At 39.3% G+C, this 23,235-nt stretch overlaps 1 protein-coding gene across 7 annotated transcripts in view; it reads right to left on the reverse strand.

Annotated features, from left to right (window-relative positions):
* Positions 1–23,235, reverse strand: part of ART3 (ADP-ribosyltransferase 3 (inactive)) — a 110,872-nt gene that overhangs the window by 38,283 nt on the left and 49,354 nt on the right. For all 7 annotated transcript variants that reach the window (XM_058433770.1, XM_058433754.1, XM_058433764.1 and 4 more), the window contains exons 2-3: positions 9,167–9,244; positions 2,255–2,966 (exon numbers count right to left, since the gene is read on the reverse strand). In XM_058433770.1, coding sequence (XP_058289753.1) covers positions 2,255–2,966; positions 9,167–9,235 — 781 coding nt within the window. In that variant the 5' untranslated portion in view covers positions 9,236–9,244. The remainder of the gene's footprint in view (positions 1–2,254; positions 2,967–9,166; positions 9,245–23,235) is intronic.

The raw sequence follows: 23,235 nt of genomic DNA on the forward strand, positions 1-23,235 counted from the left end.
GTCTTTGACAAACCTGACAAAAACAAGAAATGGGGAAAGGATTCCCTATTTAATAAATGGTGCTGGGAAAACTGGCTAGCCATATGTAGAAAGCTGAAACTGGATCCCTTCCTTACACCTTATACAAAAATTAATTCAAGATGGATTAAAGACTTACATGTTAGACCTAAAACCATAAAAACCCCAGAAGAAAACCTGGGCAATACCATTCAGGACATAGGCATGGGCAAGGACTTCATGTCTAAAACACCAAAAGCAATGGCAACAAAAGCCAAAATTGACAAATGGGATCTAATTAAACTAAAGAGCTTCTGCACAGCAAAAGAAACTACCATCAGAGTGAACAGGCAACCTACAGAATGGGAGAAAATTTTCGCAACCTACTCATCTGACAAAGGGCTAATATCCAGAATCTACAATGAACTCAAACAAATTTACAAGAAAAAAACAAACAACCCCATCAAAAAGTGGGTGAAGGATATGAACAGACACTTCTCAAAAGAAGACATTTATGCAGCCAAAAAACACATGCAAAAATGCTCATCATCACTGGCCACCAGAGAAATGCAAATCAAAACCACAATGAGATACCATCTCACACCAGTTAGAATGGCCATCATTAAAAAGTCAGGAAACAACAGGTGCTGGACAGGATGTGGAGAAATAGGAACACTTTTACACTGTTGGTGGGACTGTAAACTAGTTCAACCATTGTGGAAGTCAGTGTGGCAATTCCTCAGGGATCTAGAACTAGAAATACCATTTGACCCAGCCACCCCATTACTGTGTATATACCCAAAGGATTATAAATCATGCTGCTATAAAGACACATGCACACTATGTTTATTGTGGCACTTTTCACAATAGCAAAGATTTGGAACCAACCCAAATGTCCAACAACGATAGACTGGATTAAGAAAATGTGGTGCATATACACCATGGAATACTATGCAGCCATAAAAAATGATGAGTTCATGTCCTTTGTAGGGACATGGATGAAACTGGAAACCATCATTCTCAGCAAACTATTGCAAGGACAAAAAACCCAACACCGCATGTTCTCACTCATAGGTGGGAACTGAACAATGAGAACACATGGACACAGGAAGGGGAACATCACACACTGGGGACTGTTGGGGGTGGGGGAAGGGGGGAGGGATAGTATCAGGAGATATACCTAATGCTAAATGACGAGTTGATGGGTGCAGCACACCAACATGGCACATGCATACATATGTAACAAACCTGCACATTGTGCACATGTACCCTAAAACTTAAAGTATAATAATAATAAAGTTAAAAATAATAATAATAATAATAAAGGTATCTACCACAAAAAAAAATTCTTAACTAATACACGGTAGATGAGGGTTAAATACTCATTCTGTATAGTAGGAAGTCAATACATGATGTCTAAAGATTTAAAGACCAATAAATAACACGTTGAAGCATGTTATTTACTTGGAAACATGACAGTAAGCACCTGAGGAAATAGCTAAAAGAATGAAAACTGGATGCCACTGAGGAGTGGAAATTGAGGAAAGGTGGGGCTGGTGACTGCTATTTTTCTTTTTCTTCTTTTTTGAGACAGGGTCTTGCTCTGTTGCAAGGCTGGAGTACAGTGGTGTGATTACAGCTCACTAAAGCCTCGACGTCTTGGGCTCAAGCAATCCTCCCACTTCAGCCTCCCATGTAGCTGGGACCACAGGCATGTGCCACCATGACTGGCTAATTTTTAATTTATTTTTATTTTTGTAGAGATGGGGGTCTCCCTATGTTTCTCAGGCTGCACTATTTATTTATTGTAAGCCTTATAGTAGGGTCTCTCAACATCAGCACTACCAACATTTTGGGCCATATAATTCTTTGTTGTGTGGGGCTGTCCTATGCATTGTCTATCAGTGTTTCTGGCCTCTACCCATTAGATGTCAGTAGCAATCCCCCTTTTCCCCAATTGTGACAACCATAAATGTTTCTGACCATTGCCAAATGACACTGCAGGGCAAAACTGCCTTTGGTTAAGAACCACTGCCTTATAGTGCTATTTTTTTTAACTTTTAATACTGTAAATGTACAATTTTCATAAAATTAATTACGGGTAAAGAGACAGTATGAAAGAAGCTAGACGGAAAACTGCCAAATGTCATTTCACCTTTCAAACACCTCTCACCCTCCTTTCACTGACCTTCCCCTAAGCCTAAGAATCTCACTCCTTCCCTCCCAGCCAAGCAGCACAGACAGAGCAGACACTTACCACCTAGAAATGCACACTCATAATGGCTGCAGGTCTTGTTTATGCTTTGAAGGATAAGGTTATTGCCAGCCCCTTCCTGTGACACTTGAAAAACCTCATTCAGAGGTATTAAAGTAATTCTTTCACTTTCTTTATCAAGAAAGTTTTCAATGTCAACTCCAAGGCATGTGTAGATGGATAACACAGTGAGCTGGTCATTAGCAGCCTGAGGTTTGGCTGAATATGCCAAGGTAAAATGGCCAAACCTGGCTTGGTTTAGCCCTCCAAATGTAAATGAAGTGCCCTGGCTTGTTCTATATACCACATTTTTGGAACTGGCCTCACAAGGTCTTCTCAGCAACTGCAGGGCTCTTGTCAGGTAAAAGTGGAAAGCTTTGAACTGGAAGCCATAGATATAATCTTCTCGAGATTGGCCAGCCATCTTCACAGCTTCACTGAACAGATGGTAAAAGGGAGTTTGCTCTTGAGCTTCGGAAATATATGCCATCAGGGCTATTCCATGGTTATCCTTAAAATTCATAGGGAGAAAGATTTGAGTCTTTCGGGCTGCCCATTTGGCTTTTGCATTTTCCCACACAGTATCTAATTGCTGGTGGCTTGCTTTTTCCTCCTTTAGCAGTTGGGGAACGTATTTAATTTCCATCCTGTCCATACATTTCAGGTATTCATCATCAAACGCATTATCTGCCATGTCTAACACTTCAGCTGTCACCTTTAAAGGAAAAAGAAATTAATACTCTTGAAATAAGAAATTTAGTGAGTATCATTTTCTCTCACATTATTACCCCCACCTTCTCATATCTTGCCAAAATTCTCTCCTTACTTATAACCAATTTTGAGTAGGTTTTTATGCAGGAAGTATATTCCATTGCTGTTGATAACTTTTCTCAGCTGTGACATATTTGTGTGAAAGAGTAAATGTCAGTGGGTGACAGGTATGGGTGAGATTGTGCCTGTAGCTCATTTATCTGGACATTATGGTACAGAGCAGAGAACAATGAATGTGAAGCTAAAGAAATGGGTGGCAGTCCTGGCTTTGAACATCTTAGCTAGATTTCTTTGACCCTTCAAGGCTGTTGGGAATTTGAAGTATCATATGCAAAATATTATTCATGATCTATAACACATAATGACAAACATTACTCCTTTTCCTTTGGGGTTGCCCCCTCCCTTGTCCATATGGCCTGGGTAGAAATGATTTTGCACCTCCTGGATAAGCAGGTGATCTAAGTCTAGCAATCAGAGCTCCCAGAGGAAAAAAATGGATCTTTCTTCCTCTAAAGCTATAAGCTGTAAGGATAATATTGACCTAGGGCTTCCAACGGTTATTCTTTAATCCCATGGAGAATTCTGTCTTAAAATAAAGCAACAAATAAGGCTTGCTGAGCTGAGAGTTAGAGACGAGGCCCCGAAAACATACTTTAGACGCTGGGCCTAACTGTACCTAAGACTGTTTTCTTCACCAGTTGTAAGAATCAATAAATTCCCTGTTTGCTTCAGCTAGTTTGAATTGTATTTCAGTCACATACAACTGAAGAGGCATAATACCACATACAACTAAATTATACATATACATATGTTCACATACTGTAAGAAGCAGGATGGTGTAATGTAATTAACACCACTTTGAAGCCAGGCAGATCTGAATTCAAATCCCATTTGTTACTAACTAGGTATGGGAAAGTTACTTGACATTTCTAGTCCTCAAGTTTTCAATTTTAAAAAAAAATGAGGATAAAAGGCCAGGCGCAGTGGCTCATGTCTGTAATCCCAGCACTCTGGGAGGCCGAGGCGGGCAGATCATGAGGTCAGGAGTTCAGGAGTTCAAGACCAGCCTGGCTAACATGATGAAACCCCATCTCTACTAAAAATACAAAAATTAGCTAAGCATAGTGGCAGGCGCCTGTAATCCCAGCTACTCAGGAGGCTGAGGCAGGAGAATTGCTTGAAACCGGAAGGCGGAGGTTGCAGTGAGCGGAGACTGCACCACTGCACTCCAGCCTGGGCAAAAGAGCAAAACTCCATCTCAAAAAATAAAAAATAAATTAAAAAATGAAGATAAAGTGGAGAAAATAATATTTTAACTGTGGGGTGGCTGTGAGAATTAAATTACATAATGAATATATGCAAAGCCCTTTGCCCCATGCCTGGCACATACCAAGTCTTCAACATACTGTGGTTATTATTATTTTTTCATAAGGTCTTTCTCCAGTGTGATGTGGTTATTTTGTATTATTTCATGCTAGGAATATATATATTATATTGTTAGTTCCTTAAGGGTAGGATCTGTATCGTTTTTATCTTTGAATCCTACACACCTAGCACAGAACCTGGCAAAATAATTCAAGTGAACTAAATTAGAACCCTGTACTCTGGCTTATGGATCAAAAAATAAGATGACCAAATCTCCCCAGGAATACCATTTATGGGTTCCTACAAATAAAAGGATAATGCCTCTTCCATTATTCTATACTTGTATGGTGCATAGTTGCGTAAGTCTGCTTAGGGACCTCAGGTGGAGACTTTATAGACACATTTAGCCAGAAGCTGTTAAAGTTACAGAATCAAAAAAAAAAGTTACAGGTTCTACGTGAATGATTCTTAAAACTCTCTGTGTGTGTGTGGGTGTGAGAGAGAGAGAGTGAGAGAGAGAGACAGAGAGAGACAGAGATACTAACTTGTAAAAGCAAAACAAAACTTGCTTCCATATCCTGCTCTAGGTATCTCCTTTCCCATCTTTCTTCTCTCCCTCACGAACAAACATCTTGAAAGAGATGTCTATCCTTGCCATCTCCACTTCATTTCCCACTTATAGCTCAACCCTCACCATTATGGCTTCCCACCCATTTCTCCACCCAAACAGCTCTCACTTAAGGGGGCATTTCTTCTTAGACTCTTTTGCAGACCGAACATATTCCAATTAGCCACTAAATGTTGGAGTTTCTCAAGGCTACATATTTTCTAACTCTCAACTCTACGCTCCCCAGGCAGTTATATACATGCTTACAGTTTCAATTATGATCTAAATATATCTGATCTATCCTGTAAGTGCCAGTCCTATATATCAAATTTATCTGCCTACTTAATACCTCCACTTGAATGTTCAAAGACCCTTCAAATGTAACATGTCTAAGACGAAACTTACAATCATACAGCCACAACGACCTGGTTCTTATTTAAAACCATCTATTCATTTGTGAACTTTTCCTACATATTTCCTTCTCAGACACACTGTGTGGCCACTCTATCACTAGGTTTAACAAACATCTCCAGAGTTCTTTCTATATGCCAGGCACTAAGTGTTTGGCAACCTTGTGAGGTAGGGTACTATTATTAGCTCCCCGCTTTATTTTTTTACAAAGATGAGGAAACTAAGAGATTGAGACTTACATGGAACTGGAATTTGAACTCAGGCAGTCTAATTCCAGAGTCTTGTCCTTTTTTTTTTTTTTTTTTTTCTGAGACGGAGTCTCGCTCTGTCGCCCAGGCTAGAGTGCAGTGGCACTACCTCAGCTCACTGCAAGCTCCGCCTCCCGGGTTCACGCCATTCTTCCGCCTCAGCCTCCCCAGTAGCTGGGACTACAGACACCCGCCACCATGCCCGGCTAATTTTTCTGTATTTTTAGTAGAGACGGGGTTTCTCCATCTTAGCCAGGATGGTCTCGATCTCCTGATCTCGTGATCCGTCCATCTTGGCCTCCCAAAGTGCTGGGATTACAGGCATGAGCCACCGCGCCCGGCTGTCTTGTCCTCTTAACCAAACTGTTCTGTTGCCTCTAAAGAATCAGAATGTTTCCAATTATGAAGACCATGGACATTTATGTAGCACTTGAAAAGGAGTGTAATTCTGTCTTCATAACAACATTTATAAAAGGTTAAACAGAAAATCGTTAACACCATTTTACAAATGAGGGAACTGTGCCAGCTTCAGAAACTGTCTTGATTACTAGCCACAGAGAATTCTGCCATGGAAGTCATTAAGACCCCCATAGTCCTGGGTTTGTAGGTCAGTTTCCTGACATGGGAATTTGAGCTTCAGGAGATCAAATCACTGCCATCTCATAGCCAAGAAATGCACTTTCCTCTACAGCACAGAATGTACCAGAGTGCAGCCTGGGTGCCAATGCCTGATTTATCTTCAAGACTTCAACACCGTATAAGACACCAGACCCTGAAAACACCTCCCACATTCCTTACATTATATCAGAGTTGATCTACTATGTTCCTGTCTTTTCCCTATGCCTCTAACCAGTCTCCAAATGTCTAATTTTAGACATCAAGTCTTTCTGGCCAGACACCATAGCTGATTGTGTATTTTGTATGGTGCGTGCCTTGAGCAGTGACAAAGTTCATAAATGCCACCACTATTCAGGGACAACTGAACAGATACTAAAAAACAGGTACAAAAGGCTAGGTGAACAAGCTGATTATACTCCTCTGATATAACCACTGAGAAAAAAAGCCCATACTGATGAAATTCAATTACCAAAAATTTCTTACAAAAATATGGAAATGACCTAAAGGTCAAGGAGAGAAACTGGCTAAACAAATCATGAAACAATTACAGAACAAATATACTTAAATTATGTTGCAAGAATATATTGAAAACCAAATCAAAACCACAATGAAATACCACTTCATATCCTCTACGATGGCTATAAATGATGAAAAACCAAGTAACATGTAACACAAGGATGCAGAGATATTAGAACCCTAATATACTGCTGGTGGGATTGTAATACCGTGCAGCTAGTATGAAAAAGTTTGGCAGTTCCTAAAAAAGTTAACATAAAATTACCGTACAACCCAGCAATTCCACTACTAGGTGTATACCCAAGAGAAGTGAAACATGTTCACAACAATAGGTAATTTTGTTATGAATCATAAATCATAACCCCAAATTCATTCTTACATATGTATTTCCTATATATAAGTAAACTTTACTCTGTAATGCTACCAAATAACCAAATAGTGTTTGTAGTATCTCAATATGTCAAGACTATATGATTAGAAAACTTTTTAAAACGAAAAATAAAACACATGTTCGCACAAAAACTTGTGCATAAATGTTCACAACAACACTATTCATAATAGCCATAAAGTGAAAACAACCCAAATGTCCATCAGCTGATAAACGGATAAACAAGATGCGGTACGGCTATAAGATAGAATATTACTCGGCTATAAGAAAGAATGAAGTACTGATAGGACTCCTGAGAACATTATGTTATGCTAAGTGAAAGAAGCCAGACACAAAAGGTCACATATTGTATGATTCCATTCAGGTGAAATATCCAGAATAGGCAAAACCATAGACACAGAAAGTAGACAGTGGTTGCCAGGGAATGGGGGATGGAGAAAATTGGGGCTGACTGCTAATAACTACAGGGTTTCTTTTTGGGTTGATGGAAATGTTCTGCAATCAGATAGTGGTGATGGTTGCAGAACATAATGAATATACTAAAACCACTGAAGTATACAGCTAAAAATGGTGAATTTTTATGGCATGTAAATTATATTTCAATAAAAAACATACTGCGACACAGGCAACAGGATACACAATGATTCTATAGAAAATGGATTAGAGTATTAAATTCAAAAAAGGATAACAGTTTAAGAATTTAAGATATTTTTAAAAAGCCATCTAAAATGGTGCACAAATACCCATAAGTAATGTGGCAGCTAACAATCTGGGGGAAAAAATCAAGTGAAATATTATATTTTACATAAAAATATATTACAGGATGCTTAAAGAGTCAATTGCAAGCCGGGCGCGGTGGCTCACGCCTGTAATCCCAGCACTTTGGGAGGCTGAGGCGGGCGGATCACGAGGTCAGGAGATCGAGACCATCCTGGCTAACACGGTGAAACCCCGTCTCTACTAAAAACACAAAAAATTAGCCGGGCGTGTTGGCGGGCGCCTGTAGTCCCAGCTACTCGGGAGGCTGAGGCAGGAGAATGGCGTGAACCCAGGAGGTGGAGGTTGCGGTGAGCCGAGATCGCGCCACTGCACTCCAGCCTGGGGGACAGAGAAAGACTCCGTCTCAAAAAAAAAAAAAAAAAAAAAAGAGTCAATTGCAAATAAAATCATAAAAGTTCTGCCAGAAAAAAAAAGTGAGAAAATGGTCATTAATTAAAAAACATGTAATCAAACAATGCAGTATTATCTTATTTGGAGAAAAACATATTTTCAGAATATCTGATGACATGCGAGACATGCAGCATAGTATTAACTTAAAATGCAAAGAAAAAATACTATGTACAGTGCGAACCCATTTTTGTAAATTAAAAACAGCATACACATAGAAAAAAGCCAAGAAGCCTGTATACACCAACAGGTTGGGAATCATTCCCTCTGAGTGGAGGAATTATGAATAATCTTTACTTTCCTCTTTTTGCTTAATTTTAATTTTTTCAACTTTTTACAGTTAACGTGTCACATATTTAAAATGAAAAGAGCTACTTATAATAAATTAATTTACCTATCCTACCTACTTTCATTTCCACCATCAAGCCACACAGATGCCTCAGGTAATGTTGTATCAAGAATTTCCATTCCAGGCCACGCGCGGTGGCTCACGCCTGCAATCCCAGCACTTTGGGAGGCCGAGGCGGGTGGATCACGAGGTCAGGAGATAGAGACCATCCTGGCTAACACGGTGAAAACCCGTCTCTACCAAAAATACAAAAAATTAGCCAGGCGTGGTGGCAGGCGCCTGTAGTCCCAGCTACTCCGGAGGCTGAGGCAGGAGAATGGCATGAACCTGGGAGGTGGAGCTTGCAGTGAGCCGAGATCGCGCCACTGCACTCCAGCCTGGGACAAGGCGAGACTCCGTCAAAAAAAAAAAAAAACAAAAAAACAAAAACGAATTTCCATTCCAATAACCACATGCTTCACATTCCCAACATTACCTGGAAAATGTCCACTAGAATCATGATTGCCAGCAGCATGGTGACTATTTCAAAATGTCCTGTCTTCATTTTTCTCTTCTAAATTAAAATAAAGAAATTTCAATTCAGTAGACTCAAAAGAGAGGTGTAGGGAAGTAGAATAGGATGACACTGTGTATTTTTTTCATTTAGAATGTGAGTGGAGAGCATGATGGTCAGAAAGTGATTATCAATAAATTCCTAACGGGCTACAAGAGCCATTAGGCTTTTATCTAGTGGTCTAATGTTCTCATTCTACAGACAAGGAAACAAAAACTCCTTAGAATTTCAGTGATTTGCTCAAGATAAATCTGTCCATTTCCATACTCCTCCAGACATGTCATCTCTCCCACCACAGTCACTGGGAGTCATATTCTCTTCCCATCTCTAAATCTCCCCTCAGCATGCACAGGAAATAACACAATCAGACTAAAAAACAGCAGTCTCAAATAGCTCCCAGTTTCTAAGAATTCCCCAGGAATATGTCCATGCACATTATCCATTCTTCTATCCTCTTTGCACATTAAGTCATGCCCTTTTGAGTGGGACAGAGGAGATGATGAGGCCAGTAGTGATACAAAGAGGAGACGATGAGGCCAGTAGTGGTACAAAGCAGTGGATTGTCAGAGATGGCCCCCTTCCCACAAATACAATCAAGAGAAGCCTGAGGGTAAAATAAGTAGTGTCTTACATAACTTTCTGAAGGCGGGAACAAGAATAAGAAGGAACTGGGTAGGCAGCAATTCTAAGATTATACAACTATTGGCTGAATGCCTAATATTCATCCCAGTATTTATGATAATGTAACTCAAATGAAGCTTCTATTTTATCCTACCAATCACCATATTCTGGATTCTAAAAATGAGAATGAACAGCACAGGGGAAGGGAGATAGTCTTCCTTTTTATAGATCGTTTTGGCCTCAATTTCCCATATTTCTTCAGAAGCAGTTTTGTTTTGTTTTTACTAAAAATACTAAAATATAGTACCAACATGCTACTTTGTGTTAAACTTCTCTTTCCAAAAAAGATTTGAATATAAGATGATAGATATCTGTCACAAGGCAATATGTTTTAAGCAAGCTTTGGATCAGGATTTTCCTAAAAATTGTTCATTTCTTTAGTCTGAGTGTAAATAAGTCAAAAGGTTTACCTGGCTTTTGTGCCTTTGGAGGAAGTTTAAATGATGCTAGGCCTCAAACTGACTCCCGACACTCTCAGTTGTGGTAAGCGAGTCTTCGGGATGGGATGTTGTTGACAGTGAGAGCTGAGACAGGAATGCTTTTCTTTTTATAAACACCCCCAGCAGTAGCTTGGCAGTGGCACATTACGCTACTTGTGTTCTGCTATTTATATCTGGCCCCCCACACTATGCCTTGGAATCACTGCGGTTAACACTTTAAAACTCCAAGAGGCTTGTAAAGCCGTAGCAATTCCCTTTAGCCACACAGCACATTCAGTTCTGAGCCCACAGTTCTGGGCTTCTCTCAGAGAGAAATGACTTCCCATTCCTAATCCTTTGACACTGAGATATCAAACTAAAGCATAGATTTTACTCTAGGCTAAGTGATTCACATAACTAGGGAAACTTGCTTTGTTAATCACTGGCAATGGTGACAGCTATCACCATTCGCTCAACTAGCTTACTGTATTTCAGGTACCTTGTCAGGAGTTGGGATACATAAGCAAGTAAAACGAAGTACTAAAAAGCACTCACGATCTAATAAAAAACATGAATATGCATACATAACCAAATTACAACATGTTAAGAATCCCAAGTATAGACAAAGTCCAGTGATAACATTAAGGAGGGAAGGATTTGGTAATGCCTGCAACTACAGCTGTCATTTGAGTAATGTATACATGGTAAATAAACTGACTGCAATGCTGAGGAACACTTAGGGTTCACTGACTGTGGATTTAAAAAACACAAAAATGTCCTAAGAAATTCACGCATCCATACACCAAAATACATTAATACAATGTTGATAGTAGCACTATTCATAATAACCCCCAAACTGGAAATCATCTAAATGTCCATCAACAGTAGAATGGTTAAACTGTAAGTGAAATTTTATATAGCACTGAAAATGAACAAATTCTGACCATATATAACAATGTGGATAAATCTCACAAAAAAAATTTTGAGTAAAAAAAGAGATACAAGCATGTTTATACTGTATGATTTAATTTATATCAAGAACAAAATTAGGCAAAACACTTCCAAGACATGAGAAGTCAGAACAGTGGTCACCCTGGGTAGTAGCTAGTAACTGGAAAGGGCACAGAGGAGCATCTGAGATGTTAGCTGGGTTCTGCATTTTGCTATGGATGCCAATTACATTGACAAATTCAGTTTGGGAAAATTCGCTGAGCTATATACTTATGATATGTGTATTTTTTTGTACACACATATATTACTTCAAGAAAACGTTTTAAATTATCATGAAATACACCTATATTTACAAAATCCAACTCTACTCTTTAGAATCGAGATACTTTCCAACCTTTTCCCACCTCACTGGGTTGGCAATCCAAGATTAAATACACAGCACAGACTCACTCCCAGAAATACTATCATTTTTTAAAAAGCAGGAGTTTGGTTACAAAGAAAAAAGAGAGTTTGCATGTTTTCAGGCCTTAGGCTCACAATAATCTGCTTTTAAATCCCAGGCATGTAGGCCTCCAGGAAATGAGGTAGAGAAGTTCTCCTGTCGCTGGCCTCCATTCCTGTTTTGTTCCAGTTTTTAACTAAATTTCTTTCATTCATTCATTGAACAAATATTTGAGTCCTTAAAATGTGCTAGGAACTGTTTTAGGTACCAGAGCTATACCAGTGAACAAAATGGATAAATATCTTGCCTTTGTGAAGTTTATATTCTTGTGAGAGAAGGTAGGCAAATAACTAAAATAAGTACGTAAATTATGCAAGTATGTTAGAATGTAGTGAGTGCTATGGTTTTGGCTTTTGTTTATAAGTAGCACAAAGGAGACTAGGAGTGCACGGGGTGTTTGCAATTTAAACTGGATTGTTAGGGAAGACTCACTGAAAGGTGGTATTTGAGCAAAGACTTGAAAGAGATCAGCCATGAAGACTGTGGTAGTCAAACACAGTGAATAGCACGTACTAAAGCCCTGAGACAAGAGAATGCCTACTTTTGTTTGAGGAATAGTAAGCAGGCCAACATGGTTGGAACATTAGAGTAGTACAAGATAAGGTCAGAGATGTAAGGGGGTGGCGGGAAGACCATGTCAATCTTTGTAGGCCACTGTAAGAACACTGGCTTTCACTCTAAGAGAAAAGGAGCAAATCACAGGTTTTAAAAAGAGGTGTAACATGATCTGATTTATTGTTTAAGAGGATCTCTCTGGCTGTTATGCTGAAAATGGTCTGTAGGGTGAATGTAAGAAGACTAATTGACAGGTTATTATAATAATGCAAGCAGAGATTATGGTGGCTTGAATCAGGAAGGCAGCATTAAACGTAATGAGAAGTAGATGTGTGTATGTGTGTTGCTGCTGTTGCTGAGGTGGTATGAAGTGGATCTCTGAGTGTATGGTGGTATGAAGTGGATCTCTGAGTGTATGGTGGTATGAAGTGGATCTCTGAGTGTATGTTTATGTTGTTGCTTTGTTGTTTGTTTGGTTGTTAGAAACAAGCCATTTTTATTTGAGCCTGTTAAAAATCTGACTTTTGTAGATTTGACACAGTATTTCCTGATATGATAAAGAAAAGCATTTGTGGGTTCTAAAAGTCTACTGTATTTTCAAAAATGTAATAACTCATAAAAAAGTAAATGGAAATGATCTATAAAGATATCAATTTATTATACAGTTAAAGTGCTTGTAATCTCAGAGATTTGGGGAGCCAGGGCAGGAGGATGGCTTGAAGCCAGGAGTCTTGGCCTGGGCAACACAGGGAGACCTTGTCTCTACAAAAAAATTTTAAAAATTAGCCAGGTGCAGTGGCACATGCCTATAGTCCTAGCTACTTGGGAGGCTGAGACAGGAAGACCTCTTGAGCCCAGGAGTTCCAGATTACAGTGAGCTATGATGGTGCCACTGCACCCCAGCCTGGTCAACAGAGCAAGACCCTGTCTCAAAAACAAAAACAAAAAAAAAATGTTTAGACTGAAATGCAGGATATAATTTGAAGATTGAGGCAATAAGATGCACTGACAAACCAGATGTGGGCTTCAAGAAAAAGAGGGGAGTAAAGAATAGTTTCAAGATTTTTAGTTTGAATAGCTGGAAGGATGGAGTTGTCATTGATTGACATGGAGAAGACCGTGTATGGCAAAAGTATCCTGGAACTCAAGTGAAGAAAATATTTACAAAAGAAAGGAAAGATCAAATGTGTTAAAAGCTTCTGATAAGTGAAGTAAGATGAGGACTGAGAACTGACCATTGGATTTGGCAATGTGGAGGACATTGAAAGTTTTGATAAGAGCAGGTCTGATAGAACAGTGGAGATGAAAGCCTGGTTAGAATGGCCTAAGAAAGAATGAAAAGAGGAATTGGAGACATTGGAGATGGTTGATATCTTCGACTCTTTCAAGGAGTTTTTCTATAAAGGACATAAAAGGAATGAGGCAGTAGAGCTTGATGGTGGGACCGGGGAAAAGGTAAAGAAGAGAGTCCAGGATTTTTTTTTTTTTTTTGAGATGGAGTCTCACTCTGTCACACAGGCTGGAGTGCGGTGGCACGATCTCAGCTCACTACAGCCTCCGCCTCCCTATCTCGGCTCACTGCAGCCTCTGCCTCCCCAGTTCAAGTGACTCTCCTGCCTCAGACTCCAGCGTAGCTGCCCACCACCAAGCCTGGCTAATTTTTGTATTTTTAGTAGAGATGGGGTTTCACCATGTTGGCCAGGCAGGTCTTGAATTCCTGGCCTCAAATGATCCGCCTGCCTTGGCCTCCCAAAGTGCTGGGATTATAGGCATGAGCCACTGTGCTTGGCCAGAAATATTTTTAAAGACAGAATAAAACCAGCATGTTGAATATGATCTAGTAGATGGAGGAAAAAACTAATAACATAGCAGAGAGAGGGTAGAATGATTGGGTCAATCTTCTTGAGTAGGCAAAAGGGGATGAGACATAGCATACAAGCAGATGAGGTGGCCTTAGATAAGAGCAGGAGCAGTTCATCTAATATGAACAGGAGGAAAGGCACAGTATATTGGCAGATGCTGGAAAGAAGTGGGTTGTAATAAAAATTCTTTTCTACTTGCTTCAATTTTCTCAAAAAAGTAGTAACAAAAGATGATGGTTTAAATGACAGAGATTTGAAGAAACTGGAGAAAGAATGAAATAGTCATCTAGAAAAGGAGAAGAGTGAATGCATTATGATTGCTGGGCTGCATTAAGGGCCTACTTGAATTTAAAATGAAACCACTTAAGATGGTTGTGTTTTTCTCCAGCTACATTCAGTTCCATGGTAGATGCAGACTAAGCTAAATTGGATTGAATAAAGACTGTAGCTTTTTCAAGCAAGGATAAAATCATTATTTTATTGAATGATTACAGGCAAAAGATCTGAATTGACACTTCACAAAGGAAGATATATAAATGATAAACAAGTAGAAAACGATGTTCAACATTATTAGCATCAGGTAAATGCAAACTAAAACCACTATACATCCACTAGAATGGCTAAAATTAAAGACCAACAACATAAAATGTTGATGAGAATATGGAGCTACTGAAACTTTCACACATTACTGATAGGAATGCAAGATGATACAGCTATTTTTTAAACAATTTGGCAGTTTTCATAAAGTTAAACTTATATATTTACCATATGACCCAGTAATTTTACTTACAGGAATTCATTATACTTAAAAGAAATTATTAAAGTGTATGTTCACACCTGTCAAATGTTCACAGCAGGTTGATTCATAACAGTCAAAAGGTAGGAACAACCCAAATGTCCATCAACTGGTAAATGGATAAACAAATGAAATAACACTCAGCAATAAAAAGGAACAAATGTCCTCAAAATGTTAAACATAGGGTTACTACATGATCCAGAAATTCCACTCCTAGGCATATATCTTGGGTATATGCCCAAGATCTAGAAATTCCACACTGAGGCCTACATCTTGGTTATGTTCACAAAATAACTTGTGCACAAATGTTCATAGCAGTGTTATCTATAAATATAATAGTCAAAAAGTGGTCTAGATTTCAATCCAAATGTCCACCAACCAGTAAATGGATATACAAACTGTGATATACCCACACACTGGAATATTATTCCACCATAAAAAGGAATTAAGGCCAGATGTGGTGGCTCATGCCTGTAATCCCAGGACTTTGGGAGGCCAAGGCAGGCAGATCACTTGAGACCAGGAGTTCGAGACTGGCCTAGCTAACATGGTGAAACCCTGTCTCTACTAAAAATACAAAAATTAGCCGAGTGTGGTGGCGCGTGCCTGTAATCCCAGCCATTAGGGAGTCTGAGGCAGGAAAATCGCTTGAACCCGGGAGGTGGAGGTTGTGGTGAGCTGAGATAGTGCCACCGCACTCCAGCCTGGGTGACAGAGACAGACTCTGTCTCAAAATAAAAAAAAAAAGGAATTAAGTATTGATATATTTACATGAAATGTCCAGAACAGACAGATCTATACAGACAAAAAGTAGATTAATGATTTTTTTAGGGCTGGACATATACTGGGGAAATAAGGAAGACTGTTAATGCATACTAGGCTTCTTTTTAGAGTAATGAAAACATTTCATCTCCCCAAAAAAGTCAACACATGTCCTTTGTATTCAATCTCCTCCCTTCATCCAAGGCTCTGGAAGTCACTGATCTTCTTTGCCTTTCCTAGCATGACATGTAACTATTATCATACAGTCAGTATGTAATTTTTTATGACTAACTTCTTAGCATAACAATATGAAATCTATCCATGTTTTTGCATGTATCAGTAGTTCTAAAAATGATTGCAGTGATGGTTGCACAAATCTGTACACACAATAAAAACTATTTAAGCCACGCATAGTGGTTGGGGTAGCTAAAGGAGGATCACTTGAGCCTAGGAGTTCAATGCCACTGGGGCAACACAGTGAGACCTCATTTCTTAAAAACAAAAACAAAAAAAACCCCATACAAGTGAATACTTTACATGAATGAATATTTTTTTCTTTTAAACTTTTATTTTAGGCTCAAGGGTACATGTGTAGGTTTGTTATATAGGTAAACTCGTGTCAGAGGGGTTTGTTGTACCGATTACTTCATCACCCAAGGTACACAACAGTTATTTTTTTCTGATCCTCTATCCTCTTCCCCTTCCCACCCTCCACCCTCAAGTAGGCCCCAGTGCCTGTTGGTCCCCGCTTTGTGTCCATGTGTTCTCATGATTTGGCTTCCACTTACAAGTGAGAACATGTGATATTTGGTTTTCTGTTCCCGCATTAGTTTGCTAAGGATAATGGCCTCTAGCTTCATCCATGTTCCTGTAGAGGACATAATCTCATTCTTTTTTATGGCTGCATAGTATTACATAGTGTATATGCACCACATTTTCTTTATCCAATCTTCCTTAATGAATGGTATTGTATGTGAATTATATCTCAATAACACGCTTTGAAAAAGAATAAACTATGAATACATGCCACAATATGGGCATGAGGGAACATTTTTTGGGTGATGAAATGTTTTATATCATGATTGTAGTAGATGTTACATGATGATATACATTCATCAAAAGTCACAGAACTGTACACTTCAAATTTGTGAATTTTATTTATATAAATAATACCTAAATAAGGCAGATTTTAACAAGCAACAACAAAAACTATCTTGCCTACATACTCCCTGAAATTTGTGTACCCCCAGATATATATGTATCCCAATTTGAAGACTACCACAGTAAAGTATCTGTTACGCAATGGCCCATGAAAGATGAGGAAAGAGAACTAGGTGAGTCAAAGGAGCCTAGGGTTGTGGTAAGATAAATACAAGGTATTTATATCTTAGAGACTGGATGCCAAGGCAGGACATTACAGTAGTGAATGCAAATTTCTATCATCCAAGGACCAAGCAGGATCAGATACCTCAGGGAAGGCCAATGACCACTAGAGGTCAGCACCAGAACAAGCTATTTCTTCAATGGCAGGCCGCTGGTCTTAGGAAGAAAAAGAACTCTAAATTTAAATATTTATTCAAAGAAAACTGTTTCAACTTAGAAGTGACTAAATTTTAATTGACAAGATTAAATGTTTTTACTGTTACCAAATTTTAACTGACAAGATTAGTGTTTTACATGGGGATTTGTGAACTACGTTGATTTCCAATAAAGAGAAATACATATTCCTTTTTGCACATGATTCCTCACACTATGACATACTGACACTGGGAAAAATTGTAGTTTGTTCTTTGTTCTCTGTTAGTTCTAGCTGTTAGTCTGGTCTCCAGCGATGGTGACATTTAATTGCCAGCTCAGTAACTTAGTATTTTTTATAGATTTTGGGAAACTGGTTGCTAAATTCCCCCATCATAGCCTCCTGGCATTGGGCATTCTAAAGACAAACAATTTCTATGCCCTCTCACCCTGTTCGGTGGGCCTCCCACAAACTCAAGATGCACTCCTTTGCCCTTGGTGGGCATCTTCCTACAGAAGATCATAAACTGGTTTGTACCCCAGTTACCTTCCCTAAGCCCAAAGGGAAACCTAGGAATTCTATCATGACAACTTTGATTTTAGGTAAACTGGAGAGAATCTTTTGTCCTTTCCCAATTCATTCTGCTACCTTGTTATGTTCAACTTGTTAAATATAATGCTTTTTCTAAGAGACCTTAAAAATTCTCCAGTTTGCCCAAGTGATGGTGGCAGCCACTCCAGTTGGCCTGCCATCATCCCAGCTGTGGCAGGAAGGTGTGGCCAGGGCTGCCTGTTCCACAGAGCAGGCAAGAGCCCTACCCTCCTGGGCAGGGGTGCAACTGCCCAAACTATGGCAGCAGACTCAGGTATCCCTGCACTCTTGGGGGCCTGGGAAGGCCCCCCTGCCCCCACAAGCTTAGAAGTGCCTGCTCCCACTGCTTGGCTTCTCCCTGCTGTTGGCTCCTGCTCCAATATTGGAGCAAAGTCAGGCTGAGCTTGGGCGTCATGAGCAGCGGGAGGCAGAGTCCCAGGTGGGTCTCTGGTAAGGTCCCTCTGTCAGGTCAGGGAGGGCCTGAAGGCTGGGGCCCAGGCTGCCAGTTCCACTGACTGGAGTGGACACTGGTGCCTTTTCCAGGCCTGCCCATGACCACCCATGGGCCAACCAGTGTGCACTTCCTCCCCTCTGAGGCCCATAAATAGCTGGGCTCAGCCAGAGCTGAGCAGATGACGGGATGACCAGCAACAGAGAGGAGCTACCGTCTCTGCTAATTACCCTCTCTGCTAATAGCTTCAGAGACCTGCAGAGACTGCCGAATGACCTGCCTGCAGAGAAGAGCAGACCTCAGGATGACCAGCGAGCAGAGAGGAGCTACCCTCTCCAGGGCCTCCTCTCTGCTGAGAGCTGAACACTTGACAGACAACCTGCCCGCACACAGAGGGGAGCTACCCACTGTCTGTCTCCTTCTGAGCAGTTCTAGCACTAAATAAATCTCCTCTTCTTCTTCCTCACCCTTCATTTGTCTGCATACCTCATTCTTCCTGGACACAGGACAAGAAATCGGGCAAAGGCCCCACTGGCAACAGAGGTTTACAGGGGAAGAATATCAACACCCAAAAGATCCTATAACACAAGGAGAAGTATGAAAAGAAAAAATCTCTGCTGCTAAAAGATTCCCTGAAAATTACTAGGGTGTTTCTAAACCCCTACATCAACCCTTTGTAGGGTTTCAGTCCAGAGGAGCCACAGGAGTCTGAATTCTCTTTTCTCCTTTTCTCTGTTCTAGAATCAGGTCTTCTACTCTCAATTCCTGTTAGGCATACTTCCTATGTGTTATTTCTTTCGCCTTTATCCTATGTACTTCTTATTCTGGCATTATCAAGCTTTTCCTTCCTTCAGACCACTAGGGATAATCTTAAAGGTTACGGAGTACAGACAGGCTTTATAAAGGGAATGAAACACATATCTATTTAGTATTTTCAAAATAATGCATATTATCCCTACACCATTTGATATATAACGATTATATTGCCTTATTATATTTAATATATTGATGTTATATAATACAACATATTTGTATATGTATATATTATTATAATGCAATATATTATTATATTTGTGGACACATCCTATTGGTAGATTTTAGGCCTCTAGGCTTTAATTCTCAACTTTCTTTCCCCCTATTGCAGTGAGAGACACACATTCTTATCAAGGACAGGGAGTCTCTATGGCAATGATTTCAACGAGTGTGTGTGTGTGTGTGTGTGTGTGTGTGTGTGTGTGTTGGAGGGTTATATCAGAGTGTGGGAGGTTCAGGAGGTCCTTGAATAAGGCCATTTCATTATACCATTAATGAGAAAAAAACCTGATTCTCAGCCAGGACCACTATCTGTGTGGAGTTTGCACATTCTCCCCATGTCTGTATGGGTTTTCTCCAGGGACTCTGCTTTCCTCCCACGTCCCAAAGATGGGCATGTTAAGAGAACAGGTTTGGAAATGAATGAATGAATACCAATTATTGTAAAATAAAAATTCCAAAAGCATACAATAATAATACAAATGCACAAGATTAAATGATTCAGTACAAAAGCACTCAGTGAGCCCGCCATATTTGTAATTGTTTGTTTTTGAACTTTGTGGTGGTAAGAGGTGCGCCTCACAATTTTTGCTTTGCAAACACTTCCTCCTTGATTGAACTCACCACTACTATGGCTACCATTACTCACGCCTGTAATCCCAGCACTTAGGGAGGCCAAGGTGGGCAGATCACTTGAGCTCAGGAGTTCAAGACCAGCCTGGCCAACATGGTGAAACCCCGTCTCTACTAAAAATACAAAAACTAGCCAGGCATGGTGGCAGGTGCCTGTAATCCCAGCTACTCGGGAGGCTGAGGCAGGAGAATCGCTTGAACCTGGGAGGTGGAGGTTGTCGTGACCCATGATCTCGCCACTGCACTCTAGCCTGGGTGACAGAGTGAGATCCTGTCTCAAAAAAAAAAAATTTACTCAATATTCCAACTCCCATCTTTCTACCAACACTGATAATTGAAACAATATTGTTAGTATATTTTAAAGCATCCACTTTCAATATTCTCTTTTTGGTACTCATTTTGTAATAAGAGGGCGTTAGCACTGTTACCCTTCCCTTTATCTCCTTTCTGCCTTTCACCTCCCAACTTCCATCAGTAGTTCTTTTATCTTTATGTTGTCAAAATGTAATAACATTTGCTTTTTGTTCTGTAGTCATGCTTTAAGTACAGGTCTATTCTAAAATTAAAAATAAAAAATATAGTTTACTGCAAATTTATTGCAACCAGGTATATACTCTTTAATATAAAGACAAGACACATTGCATATAATTTAAATTTAAAATCTGATAATTCATTTATGGGAAAAATTTTAAGTATATTTGAAACAACTCAGGCATGTAAATCTATATTTCAACTATAAATTTTATAAAGTGTAAATACAGATCAAGTATTTCTAACAGAAATTTAGTATCCAAATGAGAAATGCTACTGTCTGTGTAAAATATTCACAGGATTTCAAACACATAGTATTAAAAAAATGGTGAAATATCCCATTAATATATATTTGGTTAAATAAGTTATTAAAATGATTTTCACTTTATTCTTTTTGTCTTTTGATACGGAGCTACTAGAAAACTTAAAACTACGTATGTGGCTCACATTTTATTGCTTTTGGACAACACTGAGCTAGAATACAGACCCTGCCTATCATGCCTGAGGAAAACCAAGATGGCTCAGAGGTGACTGGGGCTGAGTAGGTTAAGAATAGAAAATAAAGTCAGAGAGGTAAAGGGTCCATGCCATGTAAGTCTTCATATCCCTTTAAATTTTATCTATGATAATAACAATGACTGAAATTACAAGGTTAAAGGTAGAATTGACATCTGCAACCACTACCTTTGCTGTGGAAATTTCTAGGAAACCATTTGGCTCTATTAACTGTGCCTCTGTCATGTTGACGTACTATAACATGGCACAGGCATGATGGTGGTTAGAAAGGGATTATAGTTAAGCCTCATTAAAGTCCTGGCAGTGAGCAGGACTGAATGGTCTTCAAACAGTAGACCCACCGAATTCTCATGATATCAGGCCTAGAGAGACTCTGGTAGTGTCAAGCCAGATCCAGCCCAGTATTCCTTCTTTCATTTATTCTCTATACTCCTCTTGCCCATTGTCTCTTTCCATTCAAGATTGCTTCTCCTCAAATATTTTAATCTGCATTTTTCTCCACATAAAAATCTACATTGATTAATTGACATAGATTTAAGAAGAAGAAAAGAGTTTAAATGGGATGGAAAATGATCTACTGCCATTCATTTATCAGCTGTAAGATATCCAAAATGACCAAAACAGGACCTTCTGAATTGAGGACACAAAACACAGGTACACAGGATCTGATTTACTGATTGGAAAGGCCTTGTGGAAGTTATTCCTTCCTCAGTAGGAGGGAAAAAAAGAAAGAAAAATTTTTACTTTTAGCCCTGTACATTTCCTTTTTAAATGCAGGAAGGGGCACTATTAAGTAGGTGAGCATTTTACATAACATGAAGAATAAAGCAAAATTGTCCCTGGGCATGACTAATGTTGTAATCAAGAGTTTAGTTATTCGTAAGGAACAGAGCTGCCTAACCAGGAACTTTTCTACTAGGCTGTGACATGAGCAAAAAATACTTTTGTGTTAAGCCACTGATATTTCAGCATTTTTGTGTTATAGCAGCTAGCACTGTCATAACTAACACAGTTTTTTTTTGAGGTTTAAAAGTTTATTTTACAACCATGTAATTGTACAAATCATATAAACAGAAGTCAGGTAAGATTATTAGTACATATATAGTAATAAAGCATAAACTATTACAGAAAATTTGATACAAAATTGTACATAAGTACTTATAAAGGCAATTAAGCTTCCCCAGTCTATGGGAATATAAAAGTTGCCACCAATTAATTTACGTCGCAAAAAAGGAAAACCATTATTTATGCTTTGACAAAAGCAATACCTTTACAAGTAAAAATAATCTCTGCTTGATATTAGTAATTTGAAAAACCTAGCACATCTACAACTATTGTTTAATCAAAACTTTTCATTGACTCAATGCATCACTTAAATGCAAGTGTAAATTAACCTTGAATGGCAAACATGTTTACCCTGTGCTAATGAAACTATGAAACAGTTCCTGCTCTCAAGTTCACAGACAAGTCAATCAATGACTGACTACAGAACAGACTGGTGGGTGTTGCAAAAAAAGACCTGCCCAGCGGACCACTAGTAGTGGAGGAAGAACATCTGGGTCTCACTCACTGGGTACTTAGTGCTTTCACTTTTGTCTGTAAACCAGGGGACGATTACATTAATATTATAAGAATACACTGCTACTGGGAAAAGCATTCATTCAACAGATGCCCACTACATACTCTGTACCAGGTATTGTGTTAAGGGCTGAAACAGGGAAGGACAAGTCACATCCTACTGGGGCTCGCAGTGTGGGCAGGTGCTGAGCTAAAGCACAAGCACAAGGGCTGGGTACTGCCAGATATATATCATCACTCTGGAGCAAGGGCCTGTCTCTCTGAATGAATAATCTCCGGCATGGTAAAAGAGTTAACTGTATTTCAAAAGGTGAAACGAAACTTTTTTTGCTTTATTATGCATGTTTCAAATTGATCATTGGTTCAGGCCTGGAGTATGCATCACAATTATCTGTGAAGCTCAGTAAAAGTGCTGATGCCAGAGCCTACTCAAAGCTTACTGCTTCAGAACCACTGGGGACCTGGCAGTTCTGATGTGCACACCTAGTCAAGCATCCTTTAAAGGCTGATAAAGCAATCTTGAAACCACTGTCAATGCAAAAGTGGATGCTCCTCATTAATAAGAACTCAAAAAATAAAGTACAGCTAGTATAAGACTTGTTTTTGTGCCTATAA

This window comes from Hylobates moloch, unplaced genomic scaffold (genome assembly GCF_009828535.3).
Source record: "Hylobates moloch isolate HMO894 unplaced genomic scaffold, HMol_V3 SCAFFOLD_2, whole genome shotgun sequence".
NCBI classification, from domain to species: domain Eukaryota; kingdom Metazoa; phylum Chordata; class Mammalia; order Primates; family Hylobatidae; genus Hylobates; species Hylobates moloch.